The sequence below is a fragment of the Phodopus roborovskii genome, unplaced genomic scaffold (genome assembly GCF_943737965.1).
Source record: "Phodopus roborovskii unplaced genomic scaffold, PHOROB, whole genome shotgun sequence".
Lineage (NCBI taxonomy): Eukaryota > Metazoa > Chordata > Mammalia > Rodentia > Cricetidae > Phodopus > Phodopus roborovskii.
The window spans coordinates 51,922,088-51,945,446 of record NW_026126433.1 but is presented as its reverse complement, the minus strand read 5'-3'; the positions used below and the strand labels follow the sequence as shown (position 1 = coordinate 51,945,446).

Below are 23,359 nucleotides of genomic sequence, written 5' to 3'. Positions count from 1 at the left end.
AGTGAGTGTTCTGGCTTGAGATCGTGGGCTTCATTCTGCATTACACGTTCTTTGGTTATTTAAGTTTAACAAGGCTTTGCTGGCTTTCTTACAGCCTTTCCTTGGGCCTCTTATTAATGATTATTATTCATGTCCTATTAAGAAACCTATATTTTGTGCTCATTAAGCATGTTTTGTACAGCATTCACAACAGCAGTCTGGCAGAGAAAGGCTTGGGTTTAAGGTAAGTACTTTATAATATAGTGTAACTTTTCATGGGCTGTTTGCTTCATAACCTCCAACCAAATTATGTATATTATTAATTTGCATGTGCCGAAAAAGGATGTCAAAGCTACTGTCTTTAAAAATATTTTTAATTAATCAGTTGTTCCTTTTAGAATGTTAATTGTTTTGAGCTAGTTATTTCCCATTGGTGGTAAATAGGCATTTCTAGAGTCTTGTTGGGTATGCATTGCCCAGGAACAGAACCCTGTGGTATTTTTATCATAACTGCCTTCCATTGTCCCTGTGATAAGAGATTGAATGTGTTTGAAGATTAATACTCCATGGCTTGCTTCCCTCACCCTTCAGTTAACCTTCAGTAGTAGCCACTATTCAGAGATATGCTAGGCCTGAGATTGGATTGCCTTAAGGCCCACAGTTATTCCACTCCCCTGTATTTTGTATGCAGGACTCCTTTCTTGTTGGCCAAAATAGCCTCAATACTTGCTTGCTCCTTGGGACCAAACTCAACTAATAAGAGAAAGTTTTGTTTGTTTGTTTGCTTGAGTATGTGTGCGTGTGTGCGTGCGTGCTTATGTTACAATGAGTGTGGGGGGGTCAGAGGACAAGTTGTGGGCATCTGTTCTCTTCTACCTTATGGGTCCTGAGGAGCAAACTTGGGTTGTCAGACTTGGTAGCAAGCTCATTATTCACCTGCTGAACCATCTAACCAGCCCAAGAGAAAATTTCTTTTGACCCCAAGTTGAACTGAAGCTGGTATATGTATCTGACTTGTACAAGTTTTAGGGGTGGAGTGGGCCCATGTAGATGAACCTGTAGCCCGTGTCTTATGCACAGACATCTTTTCTTTTGGAACATCCCTTAGCAGTACCTTCGTGGGTTACCAGGCTTGGTTTGTAATTGACAACTGTAAAGCAAATCCTGTAAACACAATTTTCTCTCCATGTCTCCAGCAGATAGACATTTTGGAGTTTCAGGTGTTAATTTTTGGCTGTGTTGGCATGGGTATCTGATATTTATGTGCTCACTATATTTTTTGCCTCATTTGTGCCTTTTAGCACATCTTCCCAGTAATATTCCTAATGGCTTTAGGGAGAAATTACAAACTAAGTAACAGCTAAATTGGAGATGAGAATGTGTACCACCCTCCACCACCTCCACCCCTAGGTAATCAGTACATTGAGTGCTTGTGTGAGCTTTAAAGTCAACAAATATAAAAGAGAAAGCAAACCTGGCGGCAGAATTTGCTGCTTGCTGATGTTTATTGAGTCCTGTCACCCACAGACCCTTCAGCAGAAACATGCTCATCTTCTCCTGTACATTGACACATTCCTGTCAGTTATAAAGGGGATCTAAGTCTGTGTATTTAAAGTGTAGACCTTGACCACTAAGGCACACTCAGAATCTGAGGCCAGGGAAATATTAAAAGAGATCAGTTCAGTGTTATGTTAATTAATATTTTATGATCACATTGTTTAGAGATTAAATATATTATTTATAATCAATAAAAATATTAACTTAAGACATTTTGTTTAAAATCAGTATGTAAAGAAAACCAAATTTCATTATTATGAATTACCCTAAAAATTAACCTATTGCAGAATATACTTGAGTGAAACATTGGAAGTGTGTTATCAGGGTTTCAGAGTGGGAAGAGGTATTTTGAAGTGATGTGTGTTTGTTACTCACCCACAAGTACATAGGTTTCACTTAGAAATAACCTGCTGTAAATCGAGTCTATGTTAGGTGCACTTGGTCAGCAGCATTGTCACTTAGACTATATAACATTCCAATTATCCTATGGACTCCTTTATTTAATCATGATTTTTGTAATAAAATGGCCTTTCTAATAATTTTAATAATAAAGTTTGTTACCAAAAATAGTCTAAAAGATTCCACAGTTATGTATAGTCTGAGTTTAAAACTCTTAAGAGTTATGACACAGGACTTGGTCATATACTGTATTTATGTCCTTGGTTAAATGACTGCATTTTAATGGCATAAGGTTGCCATATAAAATATATAATGATATTACTAATGACTTCATTGGGACCTTACTGTATCCAGGCATCACATTATATTTTATAGTTTTGAGAACAAACCAAGGAATTTGGTCCTATTATCGACATCTATGCTTTATAGAAGAAACTGAGGTCTGAAAAAATGAGTAATATTTTAGTTCAATAGTTAATAATATGTAATAGAACTTGAAATTGAGTTCAGGTCTGTTTGAGTAGACCCCCCCCATATTAGGTACACTTATCTGAATCCTAAAATTTTGACATAATAAACATCATGCTTTTTAAAAGCCCAATGGAGGAACAACAGCATTTTCTAGAAACTTGGAATCCTAATATAACAGTTGTGTGTCACATACATAGTACAGAACTTTTGCTATAACTTTTTTAGTTCTAGAGGTAATGTGAGAACCAGTTATTGCATCTAACTATGTTGTGGGCACTATGTGGGTTCATTTTTGAAGTCACAAAACTGAAATCACACTGATTGCAAAGACTGTAGAATAACTGAGAGAGCATGGGTAGCAGGCTTAGGCCACTCTAGTAACTTGTGGATCATGGAAACAGTATAATGACATGGACCCTGAGGAAGAATCCTACTTGAATCTGCATTCTGCATCTGTCATATGCATTTTAGGCTTACACACATTAGTTGATGTGGGGCACACAGTTGAGTACTAATGGTAATAAGTGTATGTGTGAGGTGAAATTTTATTGTTCATTAGGGATCTAAGTCATCTGACTGGGTATTTCTTAAGACTTCAAGAGAAAAGATGGATGAAGTCTTGCTTCATAGTCAGATATTGAAAATATTACTGGATTATTTTGATGTGTTTTCTTAAATCTAAGCTTAATGATCTAAGGGTCTATTTAAAATTTATTTTTCTCTTAAAAGACAATTTGGTAAGCAATCAAGTCTACGATGATCAAATATTGCAAGCTGACTCTGTCTGGGGACAGAATGTGATTATTGATTAGGAAGAGGCACAGGGAGATTCTGGGTGCTAAACTGTCATGGTGTGATCAGTGGCTACCTACATGTGTGCATATATTAAGCATACATCACACTGTACTTGAATTCCATGCCTTTGTCTGAAGATGTATGTTCTGTGGTGAAAGGACCACATGAGGGATTTGAGAGAGCTCTGTCTGCATCCCAAGGTTTCTTTTCACGCTCTTGACCTTTCCCCAAACAGTGGGAAGGCCAGGGCTGTGCTGTCTTCACTGGAGTCAGACAGGATGGAGGGTGATTGGGGTGGGGTGGGGCTTTCCAGCTGCCTCCTTCACCTGCGCTCAGTAGCTTCTCTGGGAAGACTAGTCAACTTTTAGTTTTCAATTTACTGCTTGTATTTTCCCCCTGATTTCAAGATGGTGAAAATGATACGGAGTTTTGATTTTAGAATCTCACAGGGTGGGAATAAAGTTTGTGGCATAAGAACATTGATGCATTTTGTTTTTCCTCCTGTCCCTACTTACATCTTTGCAAGCCTCTCATCTTCCTATTTTAGTTCTTGAGAGTGGAAATTATATCTCTTGCTTTTTTCTTGCTCAGCAAGTGCTTGGTGAGTTGGAATTTTAGTGTGGAGGAGAGATGACAGCAAGACTGATTTAATACTGCTGAGAAAATGAAAGGCTGTCCTTCGGCAGCCCTCCTCAGGGAAGGTGGTCATACATCTTCCCATCGCTCTGTCTGAGATGGGAGGAGAGAAGTACGCCAAGACTGTAACAAGATTTAAACTTTCCAGATGGAAGGGTCAGACTTAGGGTCGGGAAGAAGGCATGGGAGGGTGTTTTGAACATTTATGACAAAAGAAAGCTATGGAGTCCAGACTCCTAAGCCCTCTTTCCCTCATACCTCATCCTGTAACAAGGGTCTGGGAAAATTTAGTATGCTCGGTTGACTGGGAATCCTGCATGAGTTTCCTTTGTAAGAAATGTCTGTTCACCAGGAAAGCATGTGGGAGTTCCTGCATGTCCAGTTAGGGAATTGAGCCTGTAGGCTTTTGAGAGTTCCTTCAGGATTTTTGTTCTGGGTTGTGATTTAGCATCCACTTGTCATGGAGAGCTGATGTCCCTGTATCTGACTGATGGCCTGTTTAATAATCACACTCTTTCCCTCCCCCTCTCCCTCCCCTCTCTCATTTTTGTTTTGTTTGTTTGTTTTTCAAAACAGGGTTTCTCTGTGAAGCCCTGACTGCCCTGGGCCTCTATTTGTAGATCAGTCTGGCCTCAAACTCCCAGAGATCTACTTGCCTCTCCTGCCCAGTGCTGGGATTAAAAGTGTGTGTCACCACCACTGGCTTTAATAGTCTCTTTTGGTCTGATATTATTTTCTGAATTAATTTATCTGAAGTTATTTTCAAATTATAAATGTAAGAATAAGTTTTAAAGGTAACCAGAGTTTCCTAAATGTAGTCCATCCTGGGACTTCCCTATTTTGAGGTCAAAATATAACAGTGGTTTCCTGTGAATGGAATGATAGACAAAATGATGGTCTCACTGGGACAGGTGAAACTGGGCCTAAAGCATGTAAAACTTCTTCCAGACTCAGTGGCTTCTGACTTCCATCCAGTGTTGAGCACGCATGGACCAGGCTAAAATTCTTGGCTTCTGACAGATGAGGAAATCATGAGCAATTCCCTTTCAGGAGACAGAAACAGATCCTCAAATTTCCATCATTTCCCACAGTTTCTTCAAATCACCAAGTAACATCAAGCCTTGGTGGCTCCTATTTTGGATCCGGAAGTTAACTGCAGGGTCACAAGCATCCACACAGGTGATTAAGCCCAAGTGAAAAACTGTTACCATACTCTGTCACCTGGGTCCATGGGTGTGCCACAAGGAAAAAAAAAAAAAAAATGCTATTCTTGAGTGCTTGTGTGGAAATAGGCTTTTGGGTTTTACTCTTCTCTCTTAACATAAGGCATTACTGAAGATAAAAATTGAAACCTCACAAACTAATTGGACTGGCCTAGATCTTCAACAAATGGAATGGAACCCCAACCTTAGACTATGGAAATAGTCATAAAAATTATAAATAAAATTGCAGCTGTTGAAAGGACTAAAATGTGTGTCGGAAAAAATCATGTTCAAAAGTGTTAGGCAGCAAGGTGGCTCAGTGGATAAAGACTTGCTGCCTAACCTGACCACCGGGGTTTGAGTTCAATCTCTAGCACCCACGTGGTAGAAGTAGAAACTTGAAACTTGACTCCTGCAAACACATGGAAAAGTATTTGCCAGAGTTGTACTATGTCATAGCATTAACTTAAGAGTCCTTTAAATAAGGAAAATATGTGTAAATTAAGAGATAAATAATGTGATTGCAATTTGTGTGATTGGTAATAAATTATGACAAATCTAATACAGCTACTTTTCAGAAGAATTGAAGTCCATGGAAAAGAATAACCCCGAGTGCTGCCATGCTATGCCTGTAGTGTGGCCTTGGCCACACACATAGTCTGTGCCTGCACCAGGCATGGAGGAAGCCACAGGTTTTATCTGTGTGCGAGTATGGATGAGTGTCCTGTTTTCAGACTTAAGAAAACAAATGTGTGTGTTTTATAATAGACAACAAAATCAACATTCAAAAAATACCTTTGAATGAAAGCTTTTCCCCTTCCTTAAAAATTCAAGTTCATATTTTCTTTTCACAGTTCTAGGAACTGAACCCCAGCCCGGGCCTTGCACATGCTAGAGGCAGCCTGATCAAAGTTCATATTTTAAAATGGACAAAACACTCAATGAAAAGCATACCAAAGGCACACATTTAGAATTTTAAAAGAAGGCTCTGGCTTTACATGGAAGACTCAGATCAAGCACCTTGAGTTTAGAATAGCCCTTTCAACTTCAAGCACTGACTTTTGCTGTTGTAGTGACATCCATGAGGCGGCAAGCCAGATGATTGGCACATGCTCCTCACCAGGCTTCTTAATAACCTGCATTATTTCCCATAGTGTTTCTAGCCCTGGCAAGCACCAGCACAGCTGTGTTAGGGTCACTTGCCCACCAGGGTCCACCAGTGTTAGGTGTGTCCATTGCTTACCAGTATCCATCTGTGTTAGATGTCCCACTCACCAGTGTCCATCTGTGTTAGGGTCCCTTGCTCACCAGTGTCCAAGCTCTCCTGAAGTTAGCACCTGGTGACTCTGCTCTACTCTCTTACTATAGTTTTGAGCATTTTTTTCCCACTAAACCCTTTTCCCCATTACATCTTTACTTTAGATGCTTAAACTTTTAAGTCTGAGGGGTTTCTGTTGACATGTACATGAAATGTTTAACACTGGAGTTTGAATTTGGTTTGTGCTCGGTTCAACAGCTTTTATCCTGACCCTGTTGAAATACTTCCCAGGAGACAGACGATACAGTGATGTGAATTGTCTAAAATTCCAGAGCAGAATGTAATAGAAATTCACAGCAGGAAAGGACCTTGGAAACAATTTAATCTAACTCTTTGTTTTACAGATGAGGAAATTGGAACCAGAGAGGTTAAAGCCCAGTTGGAAACAGGTCTTCTGACTTCTCATTGTGGTCTTTTTATTAAAGACATCATCCTTATACTATGCTCCTAAATATTGTGACATCATTATATGGCTGTGGCCACTATATACAATTGGTTTCAGAGTTGTAGCTGAAGCTGAGCCTGGTGGTGCTTGCCTAGGATCCTAGCATTTGTGAGGCAAAGTCAGGAAGATCTGGAGCCAAGGCCAGTCTTTACTGCATAGGGAGTTTGAGGCCAGATTCAGCGAACATGAGACATTGTCTGGGGGAGAAAAATTCATGAATTTAGAATTTTAACAGACTGGAGTGAGGTTCAGAGGTACAGTGCAGCTGAGCGTGTACAAGGTCCTGAGTTCAGTACCCAACACCACAAAATTATAAAATGAAGCACAGTTTAGATCGGCTGTCCTACTGGCCAGGTTACCAAGGACATGTCTGCAGCTTGAGTGTCTTAGCACAGAGGGGCTTCCTCATCTATACAACGTTCTAATTTGTCCCAAGGTGGACTCTTTTAAACTCATTTGCTTTTTGTGTCCTTTGTTAATTACACTTGGATGGAGAGGAGTTTCCTTCTGGGACAGTATTATTATCACTAAAACTTTAAGAGTTTTGCTTTGAACTTTATTTAAATAAAGCTCTTAACAGTCATTGAGTAAATTATGTTGGGGGTGGGCGGAGGATGGACATGAACTGTGCTAGCAAGTGAACCCAGCACCTTGTACATATTGAGGACAGTGCTCTGTGGCTGAGCTATACAGAAACCTCCACAATTTTAAACTTTTTAGTTAAAAATGTAAAATGTAAAGGAAAACCGGTTCACCACTTACTGTTCTTAGGAGTGGAACTAAAGAGTTTCTGTGGATGTTTCGGGACACAGATTTGCCTCCTCACCAAGAAAATGAAGATGACAAAACAGCTGCAAGGGGTCACTTGCTTGTCGTAATTCCGTGAGATGCAGCGGGTTTTTACTGTCTTTACTCCTTTCCCCAAAGTCTGTTTTTAAAGTTGAATTCAAGAAAGGTTAATAATGCTGAGATTTTATACTTTTTACCTAAAAATTAAACAAATGTTAGATTATAAAATAACTGGAGAATCTAGTAGGTTATTCCATGTGTATGGATGTTTGCCTACATTTATGTCTATGTGCTGTGTACATGAAATGCCGATGGAAGCCAGAAAAGGGAGTCAGATTCCCTTTTAGAGGTGGGTATTGGCCATTGTGTAAGTGCTGGGAATGAAACCCAGGTCCTCTGAAAGAGAAACAAGGGCTCTTAGCCACTGAGCCATCTCTCCTGCCCCTATTTATCTTTTGCTCCCTAATTAATAAATGCCTTGGCTTACTTATAAAGGAATCTATTTTAGTGGGTATGAATTGAACAATTGATTCTAACATACTTAAATGAGGCAGGCATATGCTCTCACAGAGGTATGAGATTACCATACAGAGTCTTATCTTAGTCATGTGTAGTTTGGGATGAAAACCTAACAGCAGGGTTTTATGGATATGACCCATACAGTTTGAAAGCAATACTGTGTATCTTAATGGAGTATATTTGAAGGCTGCCCAAACACGAAACTGCCCTCAACTTCCAGAATAATCTTTCATCTTTTTATCACTTAAGGAGGCGTAACACATGTTACAATAGCTGTAGGCATCTTCATTTTACTAAAAATGCACCATCCCATATAAATATCCAACAAGTGAATTGAATACGTTACAGTGGTCCTACCAAGTACAAATCTTTGTTTATCCCAAATAATCTTTTTTTTTTTTTTTCTTGTAATACCATACACACTTAATACAGCCAATACTTGTAATCTTTTTTGGGGGGTGGTGAGACAGGGTTTCTCTGTATTGCTTTGGAGCCTGTCCTGGAATAGCTGTTGTAGACCAGACTGGCCTCGAACTCATAGAGATCCATCTGCCTCTGCCTCCTGACTACTGGAATTAAAGGCATGGGCCGCCACCACCCAGCTTAATACTTATAATCTTTATTCATGGGTTTAGAAGGATTTTCAGAGACTTCCTCAATCATTGAATTACATTCTCATATGTATTTTGGTCACCATTTTGTATAACCTTTACTCACTGAAGTACCTCCCAAGCTGGGCTCCTTGTCTTCAGTGGTTTTCTCTGATTGGCCTGCCTGGGACTACCCGAACAGTCCTTCTCTGCAGCTGTTTCCACCTCAGCAGTTCTTGTTTCCTATCTGTCCTTACCTTTGTCTCTTCACCCCCAAATTCTAGCCTTTGTTCCTTCCCCCCGTTCAGGTTCTTGGTGACTATGTGTATGCTGCTTTGAGAGTGTCCAGTACCGGCATTGGCCAGCATTCACTTCCTTGACTTGTCCCTTGTCTACCTGTTGAGCCCTTCCCAGAGCACCTAGTTCAAATTCTACTTCTTACCTCAAGTCCCAGGAGATGCCTTTTGGAGCATGCAGTCGGGTGCTCTCCTGTCTCAGGAGACTATGCCACTAAAGTCTTAGTATTTCTGGTTTTGGTCTCTCACTGTGCTTACCTGCAGGTCATATTTTCCTGGCAGATTGCCTAGGGCAGCTCTGACTGTGTAGGTTGTACTTCAGATCCCAGGAGGGAGACTAGAGTATTTATAATAAGTTAATAAACTTAATCACGCCAGTGATTTCAATGATGAGAAAAGTACTTGGTGAAGTTTAGTTTAAGTGTAGTAAATATTAGACTTAAATAGAATTAAGTATAGGTTTTAAATTCAATCTATTTTAAGTTCTTTGAAAACTTCTTATTGGGGTGTAGGGCTGCTTCTTTTCATCTACATGGTAGTCTTTAAAAAAAAAATGAAAAGATACAGAGCCCACCCCTGATTTTCTCCCCATCCCTCCTGTGTCCCTGTGATAAACAGGTATATTGGCTTGGCTCGTTCCCTTCCAGTTTGCAAATGCATCTGTATGTTTATATGATTCATATAACTAGCATGTGTCTTTATAGGATACTTAGCTCTGTCCTGCAACCCTTTCCATATCAGTGTGCGTGCGTGCGTGCGTGCGTGTGTGCGTGTGTGCGTGCGCGTGCGCGCGCGCACTCATTCTGTGCAGTATCTCAGCATGGGCACACCACTGTTTGTTTAGGCACCCTTGCTGGGCACTCAGCTTACTCTTGATTACCCCCACACTCACACACACCTCAGTGAGCATCCCTGCATACAGCCTCTTGTCTACCTGTGACAGTTGCTGGTGAAAAAGAAGCCCTCCCACTCTCCCTGCTTTCTGTTTTGAGGTAAAAAGCAATCAGTGCACAACTTCTCTTCCCACAGTTGGATGTGGATTATAGTCCTGGCTCTCACACTAACTACTATGTGGCCTGAGCCCTCTTTCTCCTTCCATTGAGTGGCTCTTGAGGTTCCTTATAGTTCTAAAGGCTTGTGGGCATTGTGCTCTCTCTTCAGCAGTGCTGAGAGTCAATCCAGGTTCTGTGTGTGCTCAGCAGGTGCCCTGACACTGAGTGCTGCTGCTAGTGCCCACCCATTTTCATCTGTGGCTATTGTCCAGTGTCATTGAAACTTTTAAAGTAAACCATGGTGGTTCACAGGCCCTATAGATGAGGGGCTTTGTATTTATTTTTTCATGAGTCATCCATATTACCCAATCATTCCCAAAAGAACAATAGTAATATGTTTTTCTGTCAGATAATAATCAGTAATTTTCAGAAAGGTACTACCTGTACTAGCTCCCAAGCCTTGAGTAATATAGAGACTTGCTCACTTCCCACATACCTTCTGGTTTCACTGTTCTCTTATACGTAGATTCCTCATGTTTAAGATATTCATTGAACATATGATAAATTTATTTGAACATTTATGAAGTGCTTGGTGTTTATCAGGTGCCCCTTAAATGCTAACCTCCCACTCCCACGTTCTTCTCACCTCCTGGTTTATTTTGTGTAGTAGCCTAGTTCCTGTTGTTCGGTTACTTCTAGATGTCAAGATGGGCAGCACTCCTGAATCTGCATCTCTTAAGCATTCAGGAAATGCATTGCATACGCAGTAGTGGTTATTGTTATCCTTCGAATCACTTGACACAGCCCATAAACATTCATCTGTGGTACATGAAAAATGCCCTGGAGCCCAGGCTTAGCTTGTCTTCGGGTATCTGTTTCATCTTCAGATGTAGCCCGTGTGCCAGTGACGATTCATGGAGATACTTAATGGTGAAGAACAATTCTGTTGTGTTGGAAATCTTTGAAAGAGTGCTTATCAAAGTGTGATTCCTCTTTTCAAAGTCATTCCTTGCAGAGAGTCCTCTTACACAGACGCAACGGCGAGGTGCTGTCTTAACTGCTGAGACCCAAAGTGCCACTTGAGCCATTTTATGGCTTTCATTTGGAGACTACCATAGTGCTCAGAAGTATCCACAGCTGTCTTTTCTATGTTGATCTCCCATATGCTAGGAGGGGCTAATTGGGATGCATAAAGCTACACTTTCATAGCTGTGATGGTAATTCTGCAGTTAACCAGGAAGACCCCAGCTGAGGCAGGCCTTTTTGTCCGTATCTTCACTCCTTTGCCCTACAGTCTCACCATCTTTCCAAAAATATAAAAAGAACGAAGTTGAAGGAAGCAGGCCTAGAGTCTGTGTGACTTTCCGTCTGTCCCTAGTCTCCTGTGAGCTTTGCTTCTTCTTGGATCGTGCCTCTATCCTCCCCACTGACTGGTTGCTGCTTTGTTCATGTACGTGCACTGGGAAGTTACTGGCCATCAGAGGAGTGGAACTGAGCAGCCTGGACCATTATCCTTCCCTGCCGTGAGATGCTGGTGGTTGATACTAAGTCCTCCAGTTTCCAAGTGTGGTTTGATGCCTTCTTGAGGAAGGGAATGGCACAGCAGCCAGTCTGCAGCCAGGGAAATGTCAAGACCCCCTTTTAGCTACACCACAGTGTATGAAGGTGTGTTATAGCATGTGCAACTGCTATCTTTCCATGAGCCTTCTCCAAAGGAGTAAAGGCTAACTCTAACCACAAAACAGGCAGATGTTACTGCTGAAGGCTGTTGTTTCTTGGATTGCATGGTTTGGCTGTCTAGAAGCAGATGTGTGCCTTGATCAATCAGTGCCAAAGGGTGAATTAACCTGTGAAGAGGAGACTGTTTATGTATCTGTTTTCACTGGTTGTTGATTAGCACTGGGTACTGAAATTAAGATTAAAAAAAAAAAATCACTCAGCAGGATTTTTATTAGCTGGATATTAAAGGGCAAATGTGAAGGCTGTGACGGACCAAGGGAACATTAGCCAAGTATGGCCCTCTTCACATGATCTCTTTTCACAGTGTCCTTTGAGGATGTTAAAGAAGAAACCCTGCAATCTGACGGCTTTCTACCTGTGGTGTGGGGGAAGTGTGTCTAACATCTGCTTGTCATGCCTGTTAGTTCAGAAATTTCAAAGAAATCCAATGTTTCCTGGGGTGGGGGGGGAGGGTATCTTTGTGGTGACCTCAATTTTTCTTTTTCAGTTGATGTTGACAATTTTTACATATTGTCCCAAATGTAGAGTAAAATGAAGTCTGCACTCAAGCTAAAAGAAACCTCCCTGTGGGGAGTAAAATGGTCATAGATCCACAATGAACTTCTCAGCTTAAAGACAAAATGTGATGGGCTTGCATGGGAGGAAAGGATGCGTGTGTGTTTTATAGCCCAAATGTATGCCATTAAATCCCGTTTCGTTGCAAAGTCTTACTATGATGCAGCCCAGAATTGTAGCTCTGGGGACCATTTCTTTGTCTAAGGATAGCAACATCTCTTAACTTGTGGAATTTCAAGAGGTCCTGAGGACTGTGTGACTAGAAGACTGAGTAAGAGATGAAGGCACAGTGTGCAGTGCTTTACATCCCTGCTCAGTGCTCAATCTCATTGTATGTAAAATAAGTTTTTCTCATAGCTCATCAGTAGCTCCAGCCATGGGCTTCCTATGGCTTCATCTTTAAACGTCTATGTAGTTGTGATTTTGGTTACTTAGGTCTGCGAAAGTGATTTAAAAAAATACATATATGCACACATGTAGTGTGTGAATTTTATCTCAATGCTATTATAGTAAAAATTAGTATGTAAATTACTTTTGAAAATATGGGTTCATGGATTCTCCCATAGATTTATTAAAAAGAAATTAACATACTTTGTGATTTCTCTGGGACTGAGCATTTTCACAGAAAGGGTGCTCTGCCTCTGTGTTTCCTTCTGAGTTCTGCCCGGCGCTAGCCATGGTGTGTCCCCATCCCCTGTGTACAGCTGGGGCCCCCAGCGATACTGTGCAGTGAGTGGAGGGCTCTGGTCTCCTCCAGACACGGTTTCCTTCCCAGCACTTGACATAAGTACTTAACAAATCCACAGGCGGGTGGTCTTGTCTTTGTAATCTTCTAACTAGAAGAATGCTAACATACTCTGTGTATAGGTATTGAAAAAAAGCTGCTTTTTTTTTTTTAAAGAAGAAAATTATTGCCTTAGGAAAAGTAGATAAAGATAACTGCTACCAAGAAAAATTACTATCGAAGGAGAAACAAATAGAACAGGTTTGGGGAGGGGGACCTTCATAGATGGTGTCATAGTCAGCATTCCTAGGATATTTACAAATACCCCGAATCCTAAGCCAGAGAACAGACAGTGACCCTCTTTGTGGCATAGAGGAAGAGGGTCAGCTGAGTATATATACTTAAGATACAATTCCATGGCCACAGAGTGCATGTTGCATGCTTAAAACAAAATGACTTAACCATCTAAGTATGAGTTCCTGAGGCACTGAATCATAGAACTCCTACTGTAGGATGCAGGCACAAATCAAAGGAAGAAAATGTAAAGTAGCCTACTTCTGACATTTTGTGTGTGTGTGTGTGTGTGTGTGTGTGTGTGTGTGTGTGAGAGAGAGAGAGAGAGAGAGAGAGAGAGAGGAGACGGGGAAATTAAATGTACATTTGTTGTTTGTGTCCCTAGTTTCTTGCTGTTTTTGTTTGTAGTGGTTCTGACTTACATCATTGAGCATGAACAGAGTAATAACATGCTCCCACATACTAACCTAACAAGTATTGATTTATATCTACAGAGGGACCATATATTATACTGAGTTATAGAAATGAGAGTACAGATGTTTCTTCCCTACGCATGTAGTCTTTGAGAGTTTACAAGTAATCTCTATTTACAGTGAAAGAATATGTTAAGTATTCTTTGTAATGCTGTGAATATTGTACTTTAGATAATAAATAATATTGTCTTATTATAAAGCATAAGTCTCTTCTATATTCTTGCTAGGAACAGATATTGAGTCCACATCTTTCAAAAGAAACTTCTAATCTTATGTAAAGATTAACACTTTACACTTCACAGTTGTCCCTCTGGGTTCCCTTCCTGCATGGTCTACAAACACACACAGGCCCATCTCAGACAACAGCAAATTAGCCACCAAGGAGCTTCAGAGAAAGGAACAATAGCAACATCTGTGCAAGTGTAAATGTGGAAGAGGAGTATTTTGCAGGTTCTAGCCCTAGACAAAGAAATGCATTTAAAAACTGACGACTGAGAGAAGGAAAATTAGCCACTCCCAGAAATGAGCCCTCTTATTGGTTATCCAGTGCAGTAATCTGCCTTGAAAACCATATACATGCTAACAACAAAAATGTACTTAGCATCGTGTATTTAAATATTTGTGTGCTTGTGCATGCAATTTGAGAGTGAGAGGAAGACATGGGAAAGACTGGAGGAGAGGAAGGGATAAAGGAAAGCTATTTGATTTCAAATAAAAACATTTTTTTTAAAGAAGCTCCAGTTGTCCTCACATGTCTGCTTCTGAGAATGCAAGTGGTCAGAAGCCAGAGGGGGGCTGGAATAGAATCAGAACACATGCTCAATAAGATCCACTCCTGAACCTCTGGTCTCAGCAGTTTTTTCCCCTTCTTGATTGTGTCCATTTTAATATATTTGTGAATAAAGCATGAAATGCAGGGCACGTGTCTTCTGTAAAAACAGTTTCTCACACACAGTACATTGTACAGTACAAAGTCCATGAAGTTTGGGGGCCTGGCTGTCATTTTCTTTGCTGGGAATTAGATGAATACATTTTAAAGAAATTTAGGGACAAATGGAAATAAGAAAGAAAACTTTCGCTCCTCAAAAAATCCCAGAGCAGCCTGTGGACTGTGTGAGAGGAGTAAGAGCTTAGGTGGGAGGAGTCAAAGCTTGGGTAGAAAATTGGAGACAGCATTGCAGGTTGTTTTCTTTCCTCTTGAGTGCAGTGGGTTACAGTAGATTTCCCTTTGGGAGCATCTGAAGCTAGGAAATACAATCATTCAATTAGCAGATAGTCACACGGACTGTTATCAATGAAATTACTGTCAAACTATTTTCTCATGGCCCCTTTACACAAATGGAAATGGATTTTGTTTCATGTGTGATAGCTAAAACATATTATACTGGTATTGAACTTGAGAAAATTTAAGTTATTTAACTCAATAATAATAATAATAATAGCCAGACAGTGGTGGTGCACACCTTTAATCCCAACATGCAGTAGGCAAAGGCAGGTAAGGGCAAGGTTGGCCTGTTCCACAGAGTGAGTTTCAGTACATCCAGAACTACACAAAGAAACCCTGTCTTGAAAAATAAATAAATGAATAAATAAATAATAGTAAGCCAGGCCTGGCCTGGTAAAGCAAACCTGTAATCCCAGCCACTCAAGTAGTGAGATGTGAGGACGGCATTTGAGGCAAGCCTGGACTGCAAAATGAGGTCAATGCAAGCTCAAACAACTTGGTGAGATCCTCTCAAAAATGTTAACAACAGTGTCTTTAATGACTGTGGGAGTACTCGCTTCATGTGTGTGAGGCTGTGTTCGATCTCCAGTACTGAAAACAGCTATATGTAGTAGATCCATTATATATTGATATGTGCAACATTTTTATGAAAAATACTTTGACAATACAGTTTGTGGTATGTGTCCCCTCTTCTTTTCTTGTTGGTCTCTTGTGTGGGCATCAGAACAGCACAAGATTTTGACTGGAGGCAGTGTGTTGCAACCTGTTTGAAGTATATGAAGAAAATTTATCCTTCCACAGATACATATTTGGACCCTCAGACCTCATGAAAGGGCCTCAGGAACTCCCTGTGGTCTTCAGGCCACACTGTGAACCACTGTGCTTTGGAGCAGTGAGACATGAATATTTATTTCAAAAGTTACCATGGGCCAGCAAATGAGAAATTAATGGATATGGTAGGGATAGAAAGTTCAGAAGCTGAGACTTGAATGTGGAGTTTCTTTAGCAAGCTTAATGTTGTGTATGTGGGTGGGCAGGGTACCAGCAATGAGAGGGACTATGGGAAGGTGGTGATTTGATTACAAGCCCATCCTTGCTAAAGTGGATTGGGAAGGTAAGTAGTGAGAGATTGAAAACTAGAGTCAGCTGGTATCTCACAGAAAACAATATTTCTAGCACAAGAAGGTATTGATGATGTGTTGCAGGACAAAAGGAGGCTGCTTGGACTGGAGGCTTAGAGGTGAGGACTCCTGTCAGAGAGAGGGGTGGAATCTGGTGGGCCCGGGGTCCTGCTGTGACTCCAAAAGAAGTCCTCGGAAGGGGCATTTATTTTCTCCACATGTGTCTGCCATCCCTAAATCATCTCTCTTAACCCTCCTGGAGTCTTCATGGAGGAGTACTAAGTCAAGCATTAGTGGAGTGTCCTTACACTATGCAGCATTGTAATCATTATTCCTTTGTTTTTGTTTTTTTTTTTTTTTTTTTTTTTGTTTTGTTTTGTTTTTGTTTTCCAGGCCATCCAGACCTTTCAAGTTCCCGAGAAGGTAGAGTAATTTAAGTCATCTTTTTTGCCAATAAACTTCTCTGTAGTTTTTCCTCTGCTTTCTTCCATCCAAGTACTAACCAGACCTGACCCTGCTTAGCTTACGAGATCAGGCAAGATTGGGCACGTTCAGGGTGGTATGGCCATTGACTCCTCTGCTTTGCTTTCTCTACATTTTGTCCTTTCTGCCTTCTTCATTCATATTTTATGAAGGAAAAATACATTTCTTATACTTGACTGCTTTCAGAAGCCCATATCTATAAAAGTGCTTTTCAAACTTAGATTTTTCTTACCCTTTACATTCTCTTGGGATCTGCATTTGTATTTGTTTAGCTATTTTGTGTTTTTTCCTATTTAAATTGACTTCTCTGTCCTTTTTTGTTGGCAGGAGGCAGGGTCTATTATCTTATTTGTTGAATAACAGTATTTACCATTCTGCCAACTAGTGTAACTTGAATTAATGGTAGTTTATTTCAGATGAACTAGATGGGGGCTTTTTTTTTTTTTTTTTGTAAAATATTGTAGCTGTATTAAGGTGAAGATATTCATTTATGTGGAATTTTTATTTTTTAAATGATGTATATGTATATGACTGGGGGTATATGCACATGAGTGTGGGTACCTGTGAAGGCCAGTGGTGTCAGATCTGAAGCTAGAGCTATAGGAGGTTGTGAAACTCTTCGTTCAAGTGGTGGGAATGGGGAATTGGCTCTTGCAAAGCCATATTCACTATTAACTGCCAAACCCTAGAAAACTTTAGACAGAATTCTTGAAAATAAAGCAAAGATACTGTCCTGTGCTCTTACAAAATGTGGTTCTAGATAGTGTCTTCACACTTAAACTTGAAGTGACCTGTGAGATTCAGCTGCCACAGAAGCTGAAGTACAGAAGAATCCAACTGTCCCAGTGGGAGCACTCACCATCTAGAGTAAAACTCAGCCTCCCAGTGGGAGCACTCAGTGTCTAGAGCAGCTGTTCTCAACCTATGCATCATGAGCCCTTTGGGGGTTGAACAACCCTTTCACAGGGATCATGTATCAGATATTTACATGACAGTTCATAACAGCGAAATTACAGTTATGGAGTGGCAATTAAATAATTCTATGTTTGGAGGTTACCACGACATGAGGAACTTTATTAAAGGGTCACAGCATTGAGAAGGTTGAGAATGCTGGTGTAGAGCAAGACTCAGCCTCCCAAGGGGACACTCGCTGTCTAAAATAAAACTCTCATTAGCAAAGCCTCCCATTTGAAATAACACTTAGGATTTTAGTAAAAAAAAAAATAATAATAATGTGTAATTTACATTTCAACCTTCTTGGGTGTTTGTGATACTAGGAATTGGGTCCAGGGCTCCCACATGTTAAACAAGCACTCGTGAATTAACCACTCATTAAACAAGCATCTGCATTTTAAGGATTGGGGATGGGAGGTTCTCTTCTGTGTGCATGTATGGAGGCTGGGGTTCAATGTCAGCTCCCTTCCTCTGTCACTCCCCACTCCCTTCTTCTGTCACTCCCCACCATGGTTTTTGAGACAGGACTTCTTGCTGACCCCAGATCTTGCTGTTTCAGTCAGGAAGAAGTTACCAGGATCTGCCTGTCTCAGTCTGCAGGGCCTGGCTTTACACAGTGCATAGGATCCAAACTCAGGACCTTATGCTTGCACAGCAAGACACTTACCCACTGAGCCAGCTCCCCAGCCTGAGTTTTGTTGAAGAGCACCATTTTGTGACCGTGTGTGTGTGTGTGTGTGTGTGTGTTTTCATATTTTCATCATACAAAATAGAAACACAATACAATAACTTCATACTCATTTCCTTTTGCCATAGTCTTGGTAACCACAATTCTACTTTTTTGTCTCTATAAATTTGACCACTCTAGGTTTCTCATTTGAGGAGAGTCATCCAGATGTTGTCCTCTGTGACTGACTCATTCATTCTCTTTAGTATAATGTCCTCCAGGTCACTCATATTCTAGCACATGTCCTAAGTTCCTTCCTTTTCAAGGCCTGATCATATTCTGTTATGCTGTGTGACTGCCATACTTTATCTCCTTTTTCCATCTTTGCCCCTTCCTGAGAGAAAGCCAGAGACGTGGGAAAAGACACAAACATGCTATAGTAACAAAAATAATCTCACTTCTCTGGAAATAATGATCTCAGCAGACTAAAATTTTAACATTTTGAAAATATTTGGATTTTCATCTGTTACCAAATTGATTTTTTTAAAGATTCTTAATTTCTTCTTTTTAGCATATCTACCCATAAATACAATTTACTCTGAAAAGCCTTTCCTGATTTTCCAGTTCCCACCTCACCTGAAAATAATCTCTTCTTTTCCATTGGCCAAGCATCAGCTGTGCTTTTGGCAGGTGTCTGTGCCTGTCTGATTTCCTGCACTTAGTACAGGTCTGTCTGCCAACCTCGATGTTCCCACAGTACCTAGCATCTCACTATTTGGTGTACTGTTAGATGACTATGTGACCTCACACAACACAAACAGCTGTTTGTCCTGTTTTTGTGTTTTCTTTTGAATCTGAGTTGTCCTTACATTAGGGTTAACAGTGGCTGCCACTAGAAACACTGTGAAGTGCTTTCCCTCAAGGGACAGGAAAAATTGGGAGGATTGTTGAGGGAAGACAATAAAGCTGGAGGTTGAAGGTTTCGTTAGGAAACAAAAGAGAACATGAAATCTTAAATTTGCTCAGATCATCAGTAAGGTGGAAACCGAGACCATGTAGTTGATTTGGGCAGTGCCAGAGAATCAGGGGAGTAAAGACTACTAGGGGTAAGGTGTGGGGGTTGGTCAGGAAAGGGGCATCCAATCAGTTTACACCCTTTCAGGGAAGTTTGTGTAAAGAGCAGGTTTCTGGAGAGGCCACAAAGGGTAAGCCAGGAGAGTAGTAAGTAATTCACTGTGAGGTTCCTGTGATGTCAGTGACCAGTTCAGAGCCTCCCCATATGTGATTCTACCAGAGCAAAAGGTCATTCTGTAAGACACTCAGTTAACAGAGTGAGCCTGGCAGTAAGGCTGAGCCTCTGGAAGTATGTTCAAGGGACTTCCCGTTGGGTACCAGTCTAGCACACAGTGCCATCCTCACCAGGGAACCAGCCTGCCTGTTCACTTGGAGTCATGGTGCATAGAAACATTTGAGACACCCTGTTACTAAGAGGATCTGAGGCAGCCACCGTGAGGTCTGAGATGACATGAGGTCTCTGTAGTGCTGGCTAGGAGAGAGGAAGACTGCATTCACAGTTGTGTGGTGTTTCTATCTAAACATGTTCCAGTTAAAGCAGGTGGGTGCATGATACATGTTAGCCGATATGCAGGGCAGCTTGCTTAAAAGGACCAGTCCTTTTAAAAGCTGTTCTAATGCACATATGGTTCACTTTTTAAAGAAAATAACATGCACATGCTTTACTGTTGGTCAGAAGTGAAATGTTATAGGTGTGTCTGTGTGTATTTTATAGGTCATTTTAAATTTCCTTTACTCCTCCTAGTTTTATAGGTTTTTAAAATTGTGATATTATAACCATTGTCTGGATTTCATATCGCACATGAAACATTTATTTTCTTTGTAGTGCTGAGCCTAGGCAACACAAGGGACAGAAGTTCTGTCAGCAGTTTGTGCTGTTCAGGGGAAGCACTTGTCTAAGTGGCTGTGCATCTCCCCCAGCACTGGGCATACTCAGGATAGCAGTGCTACGCAGTTGTCTCTAGGACAGGCCAGTGTGTGAGACATCTGCTGTGTGCGTAAGGAGTTGTGATATACTGAGGTTAAATGTGTGTAGAGGAATGCACCAAAGAAGTAACCATGAAGCGTCCACATGGCGCCGGTGCACGTATGCAGCATGTGGCAGGGCTATGAAATCAAAACCAAATGTTTTCAAAGGGAAGGAAAGCAATTACTGAAAGAGGTTTTAGAGTTTCTGTGTATGTGTGCATATTTCTCGAGAACACAAAGCAAAAAGTCATTCTGGATAAATTAAAGCTGCAGATGGAAATGAAGCAGCACAGGGCCACTGTCCTCGATTGATAACGTGTTAGTAAGAAGGAACGACTTTTGGGTCATTAGAAAGAGCAGATCCTGTTAGAATGTAATGACTAAATGCTTTGGTCTGGAGCCATTTTCATGTCGTGGGCTGGTGTCTTAAGGGTCTGGTGCAAAGTGCTCTTTCCAAAGTGTGGAGTGATGAACAGAATGTCTCAGAAGTGCTACTCAGACAAAGGGCATTATTGCTTCAAAACCAGTGATTTCCTCATTGGTGGAATAGGAAAGAAAGTGGGGAGGATGTTTGTGTTGGGTTCATGGCCACTCAGATAGGAAGCACATTGGGATTCATATGTTCCCATTACATCCTCAGTTATCTTTAAAGGCAGTTCTATCTTGCCTAAGAAAATATTTTTTTGATAAAGTCTTAAATCCAGAATTTGCAGTCAGGCAAATAATGTTCCATTCAGTGTCCTGTGTAATTTTGCAGAGAGAAATTAACTATTAATGAGGCTAGAATTTTTTTATTTTTCTTTTTGACATGGGGTCTCACTATGTAGCCTCTGGCTGACCTGGAACTCACTATGTAGACTAAGCTGGTCTTGAATTCACAGAGATGCAGCTGCCACTGCCTCCCAGGTGCTGGTATTAAGGTTTGGCAAAGGTAGCTAGAGAGACAATTGTAACTCTTGCCTTTAGGTTGTGAGCAGCCTTTATGAGCTGAGCCATGTCTCCAGCCCTAGAAATTTTAAAGTGTAAATTTGAAGAAGAATTTGTCAAGTTTACTTCTTCCTCATGTCTTTAGTTTTACTTGTGTTTGAAGAGACAGATGGAAAAGCCATACTCTAGACCCAGATAACCTAAGGCTTTATGATTTGACTAATTCCTTAGTCTGTCTGTGCCTCAACTTTCCCACTAAGGTGGATATAAGAATGGTCTAGATGATAGTCCGGGTAAGGCACAGAAGCCACTAAAAAGCAGTGAGTACAATGTTATTTATGTCAGGTTATTTTAAAACAGCAAGCAGTGGAGAATGCCAGGGCAAGCTCCTCAAGGTGTAACTGTGTTATGGCTTGATCCTTTTATTAGAGTGGTAATTTGAAATAAACACACTCATAGAGTCAGTTCTCTGGAACTTCAAAACCAGCATTCTGTGTGTAGAGATTGGAAGAGCTATAAGCAGTATTTCTTGGTTTGGAGAGCCCCTGGCTTTATTTGTAACTGCTAGCGTGTTCTCAAAGAAATTCCTCATATACTTAATTTGAAGTCTCTTTCACATGAACCAGAACTCGGCATCACATAGGCATGTGAACTACCATTGTTGAGAATTTGAGAGTGGTCACACACTGGGCATTTGGGGGGAGGGGTTCTTCTTCTAATACAGATTGGAGCAAGTAGAAGCCCCCAAATACTGTCTGACACTTAGAAAGAGTTCAGTCTCACAAGGTTCTGGCAGACACTTGGCTCATACCTGGGAGAACAAGGATGGCAAAGCACACTTCAGGAGGGGTAGGGAAGTGCTCTCCAGTCAGGGATGGTGTGTGAAGAAAGCCAGTGATAGGGTTAGTACAGGAGGAAGGGACTGGAACTGGCCTGTGGAGACAGAAAAGTGGATGGGTGGTAGTAACCTGGGGCAGTGTCTCCTAGGCAATAAAAATTAACTGGGCCCCTCCTACAAAGTTCTGCTCTAGGCACTGATGCCACACTGAATAGAGTAAACGCCCCTGCTCTCATGAACTCAGTCTGCCGATAACCATCATTAGTTTATTTCTAGGAAGAACAAAAGTAGCTCCAGGAAGTATGATTTGGGTGGTTTTGGATTTCACAACATGAACCTGCTCATAGACTTTTTTTTTTTTCCTTTTAAAGGAGCTGATTAAAAGTATAGGGAAAGAAAATAAGGATAGAAACAAAAGGTCTGAAAGATGTTGTAAGATGGAACCTCTTTTATTTAGTTTTTTCTTCTTCTTCTTCTTCTTCTTTGTGCCTATGAAATGTGGGTTTTTAGTCTTCTTCCCAGACATGCAGACAGATATAAACTGTTATTTGTCACATAACCTACCTACACTGACCCAGTAGCTTGAGGTCACTAACCACTGTTACTTTATCAGAAAAGCAAAAGGACAGTGATCTTGACATTTTCTGTATCAATGTGTAGAAATACTTGTAGTTGTATTGGTAAATATCTGTGCTGGCCTAAGGGGATCTAGCCCTGCTCTTGAGTGTAGCCTCACCTCCACACTGCTTCTCAGAGGTCTTCTCTGTGCTCGCTTTGTGCCTTGTAGCTATGCAGCCCTGCTAGCCGACTGGCCGGTGGTGGTCCTGGGCATGTGCACTCTGCTCATCGTGGTCTGTGCCCTGGTGGGAGTCCTAGTCCCGGAGCTGCCTGACTTCTCTGACCCGCTGCTGGTAAGGAGAACTTGACCTGCACCAAGCCTCGAACCATCTCCCTGAATTAAGTACTTACGTGTATGTTACCTCCTGTCAGCAGCTCTTCCCTCCTTTGTTTCTGAGATGGAGTCTTTCACTGTAGCTCCTTGAACTTGTCCTCCTCCTGCTTCAGCCATGTGAGTCTGAGTCACTACACCCAGCTCCTCATTTTTTTACAAACCTACTGCAGCCTCCAGTAACCATGCAGCTCTCTTTCTGCTGGGTGTGGTGTCCCAAGCCTTTAATCCCAACACAAGGCAGAGGCAGGCTGATCTCTGCGAGTTCGAGGCCAGCCTGGTCTACAGAAGGGATTCCAGGACAGCTCGGTCTGTTACACAGAGAACCTCTGTCTCAAAAATAACAAACAAACAAACAAACAAAAACCATATGTATTA

The 23,359-nt window shown here is 41.1% G+C and overlaps 1 protein-coding gene across 5 annotated transcripts in view; it reads left to right on the top strand.

Moving 5' to 3' along the window:
* Disp1 (dispatched RND transporter family member 1) overlaps positions 1 to 23,359 on the top strand; it is a 143,882-nt gene that overhangs the window by 106,399 nt on the left and 14,124 nt on the right. For all 5 annotated transcript variants that reach the window (XM_051186491.1, XM_051186490.1, XM_051186488.1 and 2 more), the window contains 2 exons: positions 16,514 to 16,543; positions 22,820 to 22,943. In XM_051186491.1, the coding sequence (XP_051042448.1) occupies positions 22,863 to 22,943 (81 nt within the window). In that variant the 5' untranslated portion in view covers positions 16,514 to 16,543; positions 22,820 to 22,862. The remainder of the gene's footprint in view (positions 1 to 16,513; positions 16,544 to 22,819; positions 22,944 to 23,359) is intronic.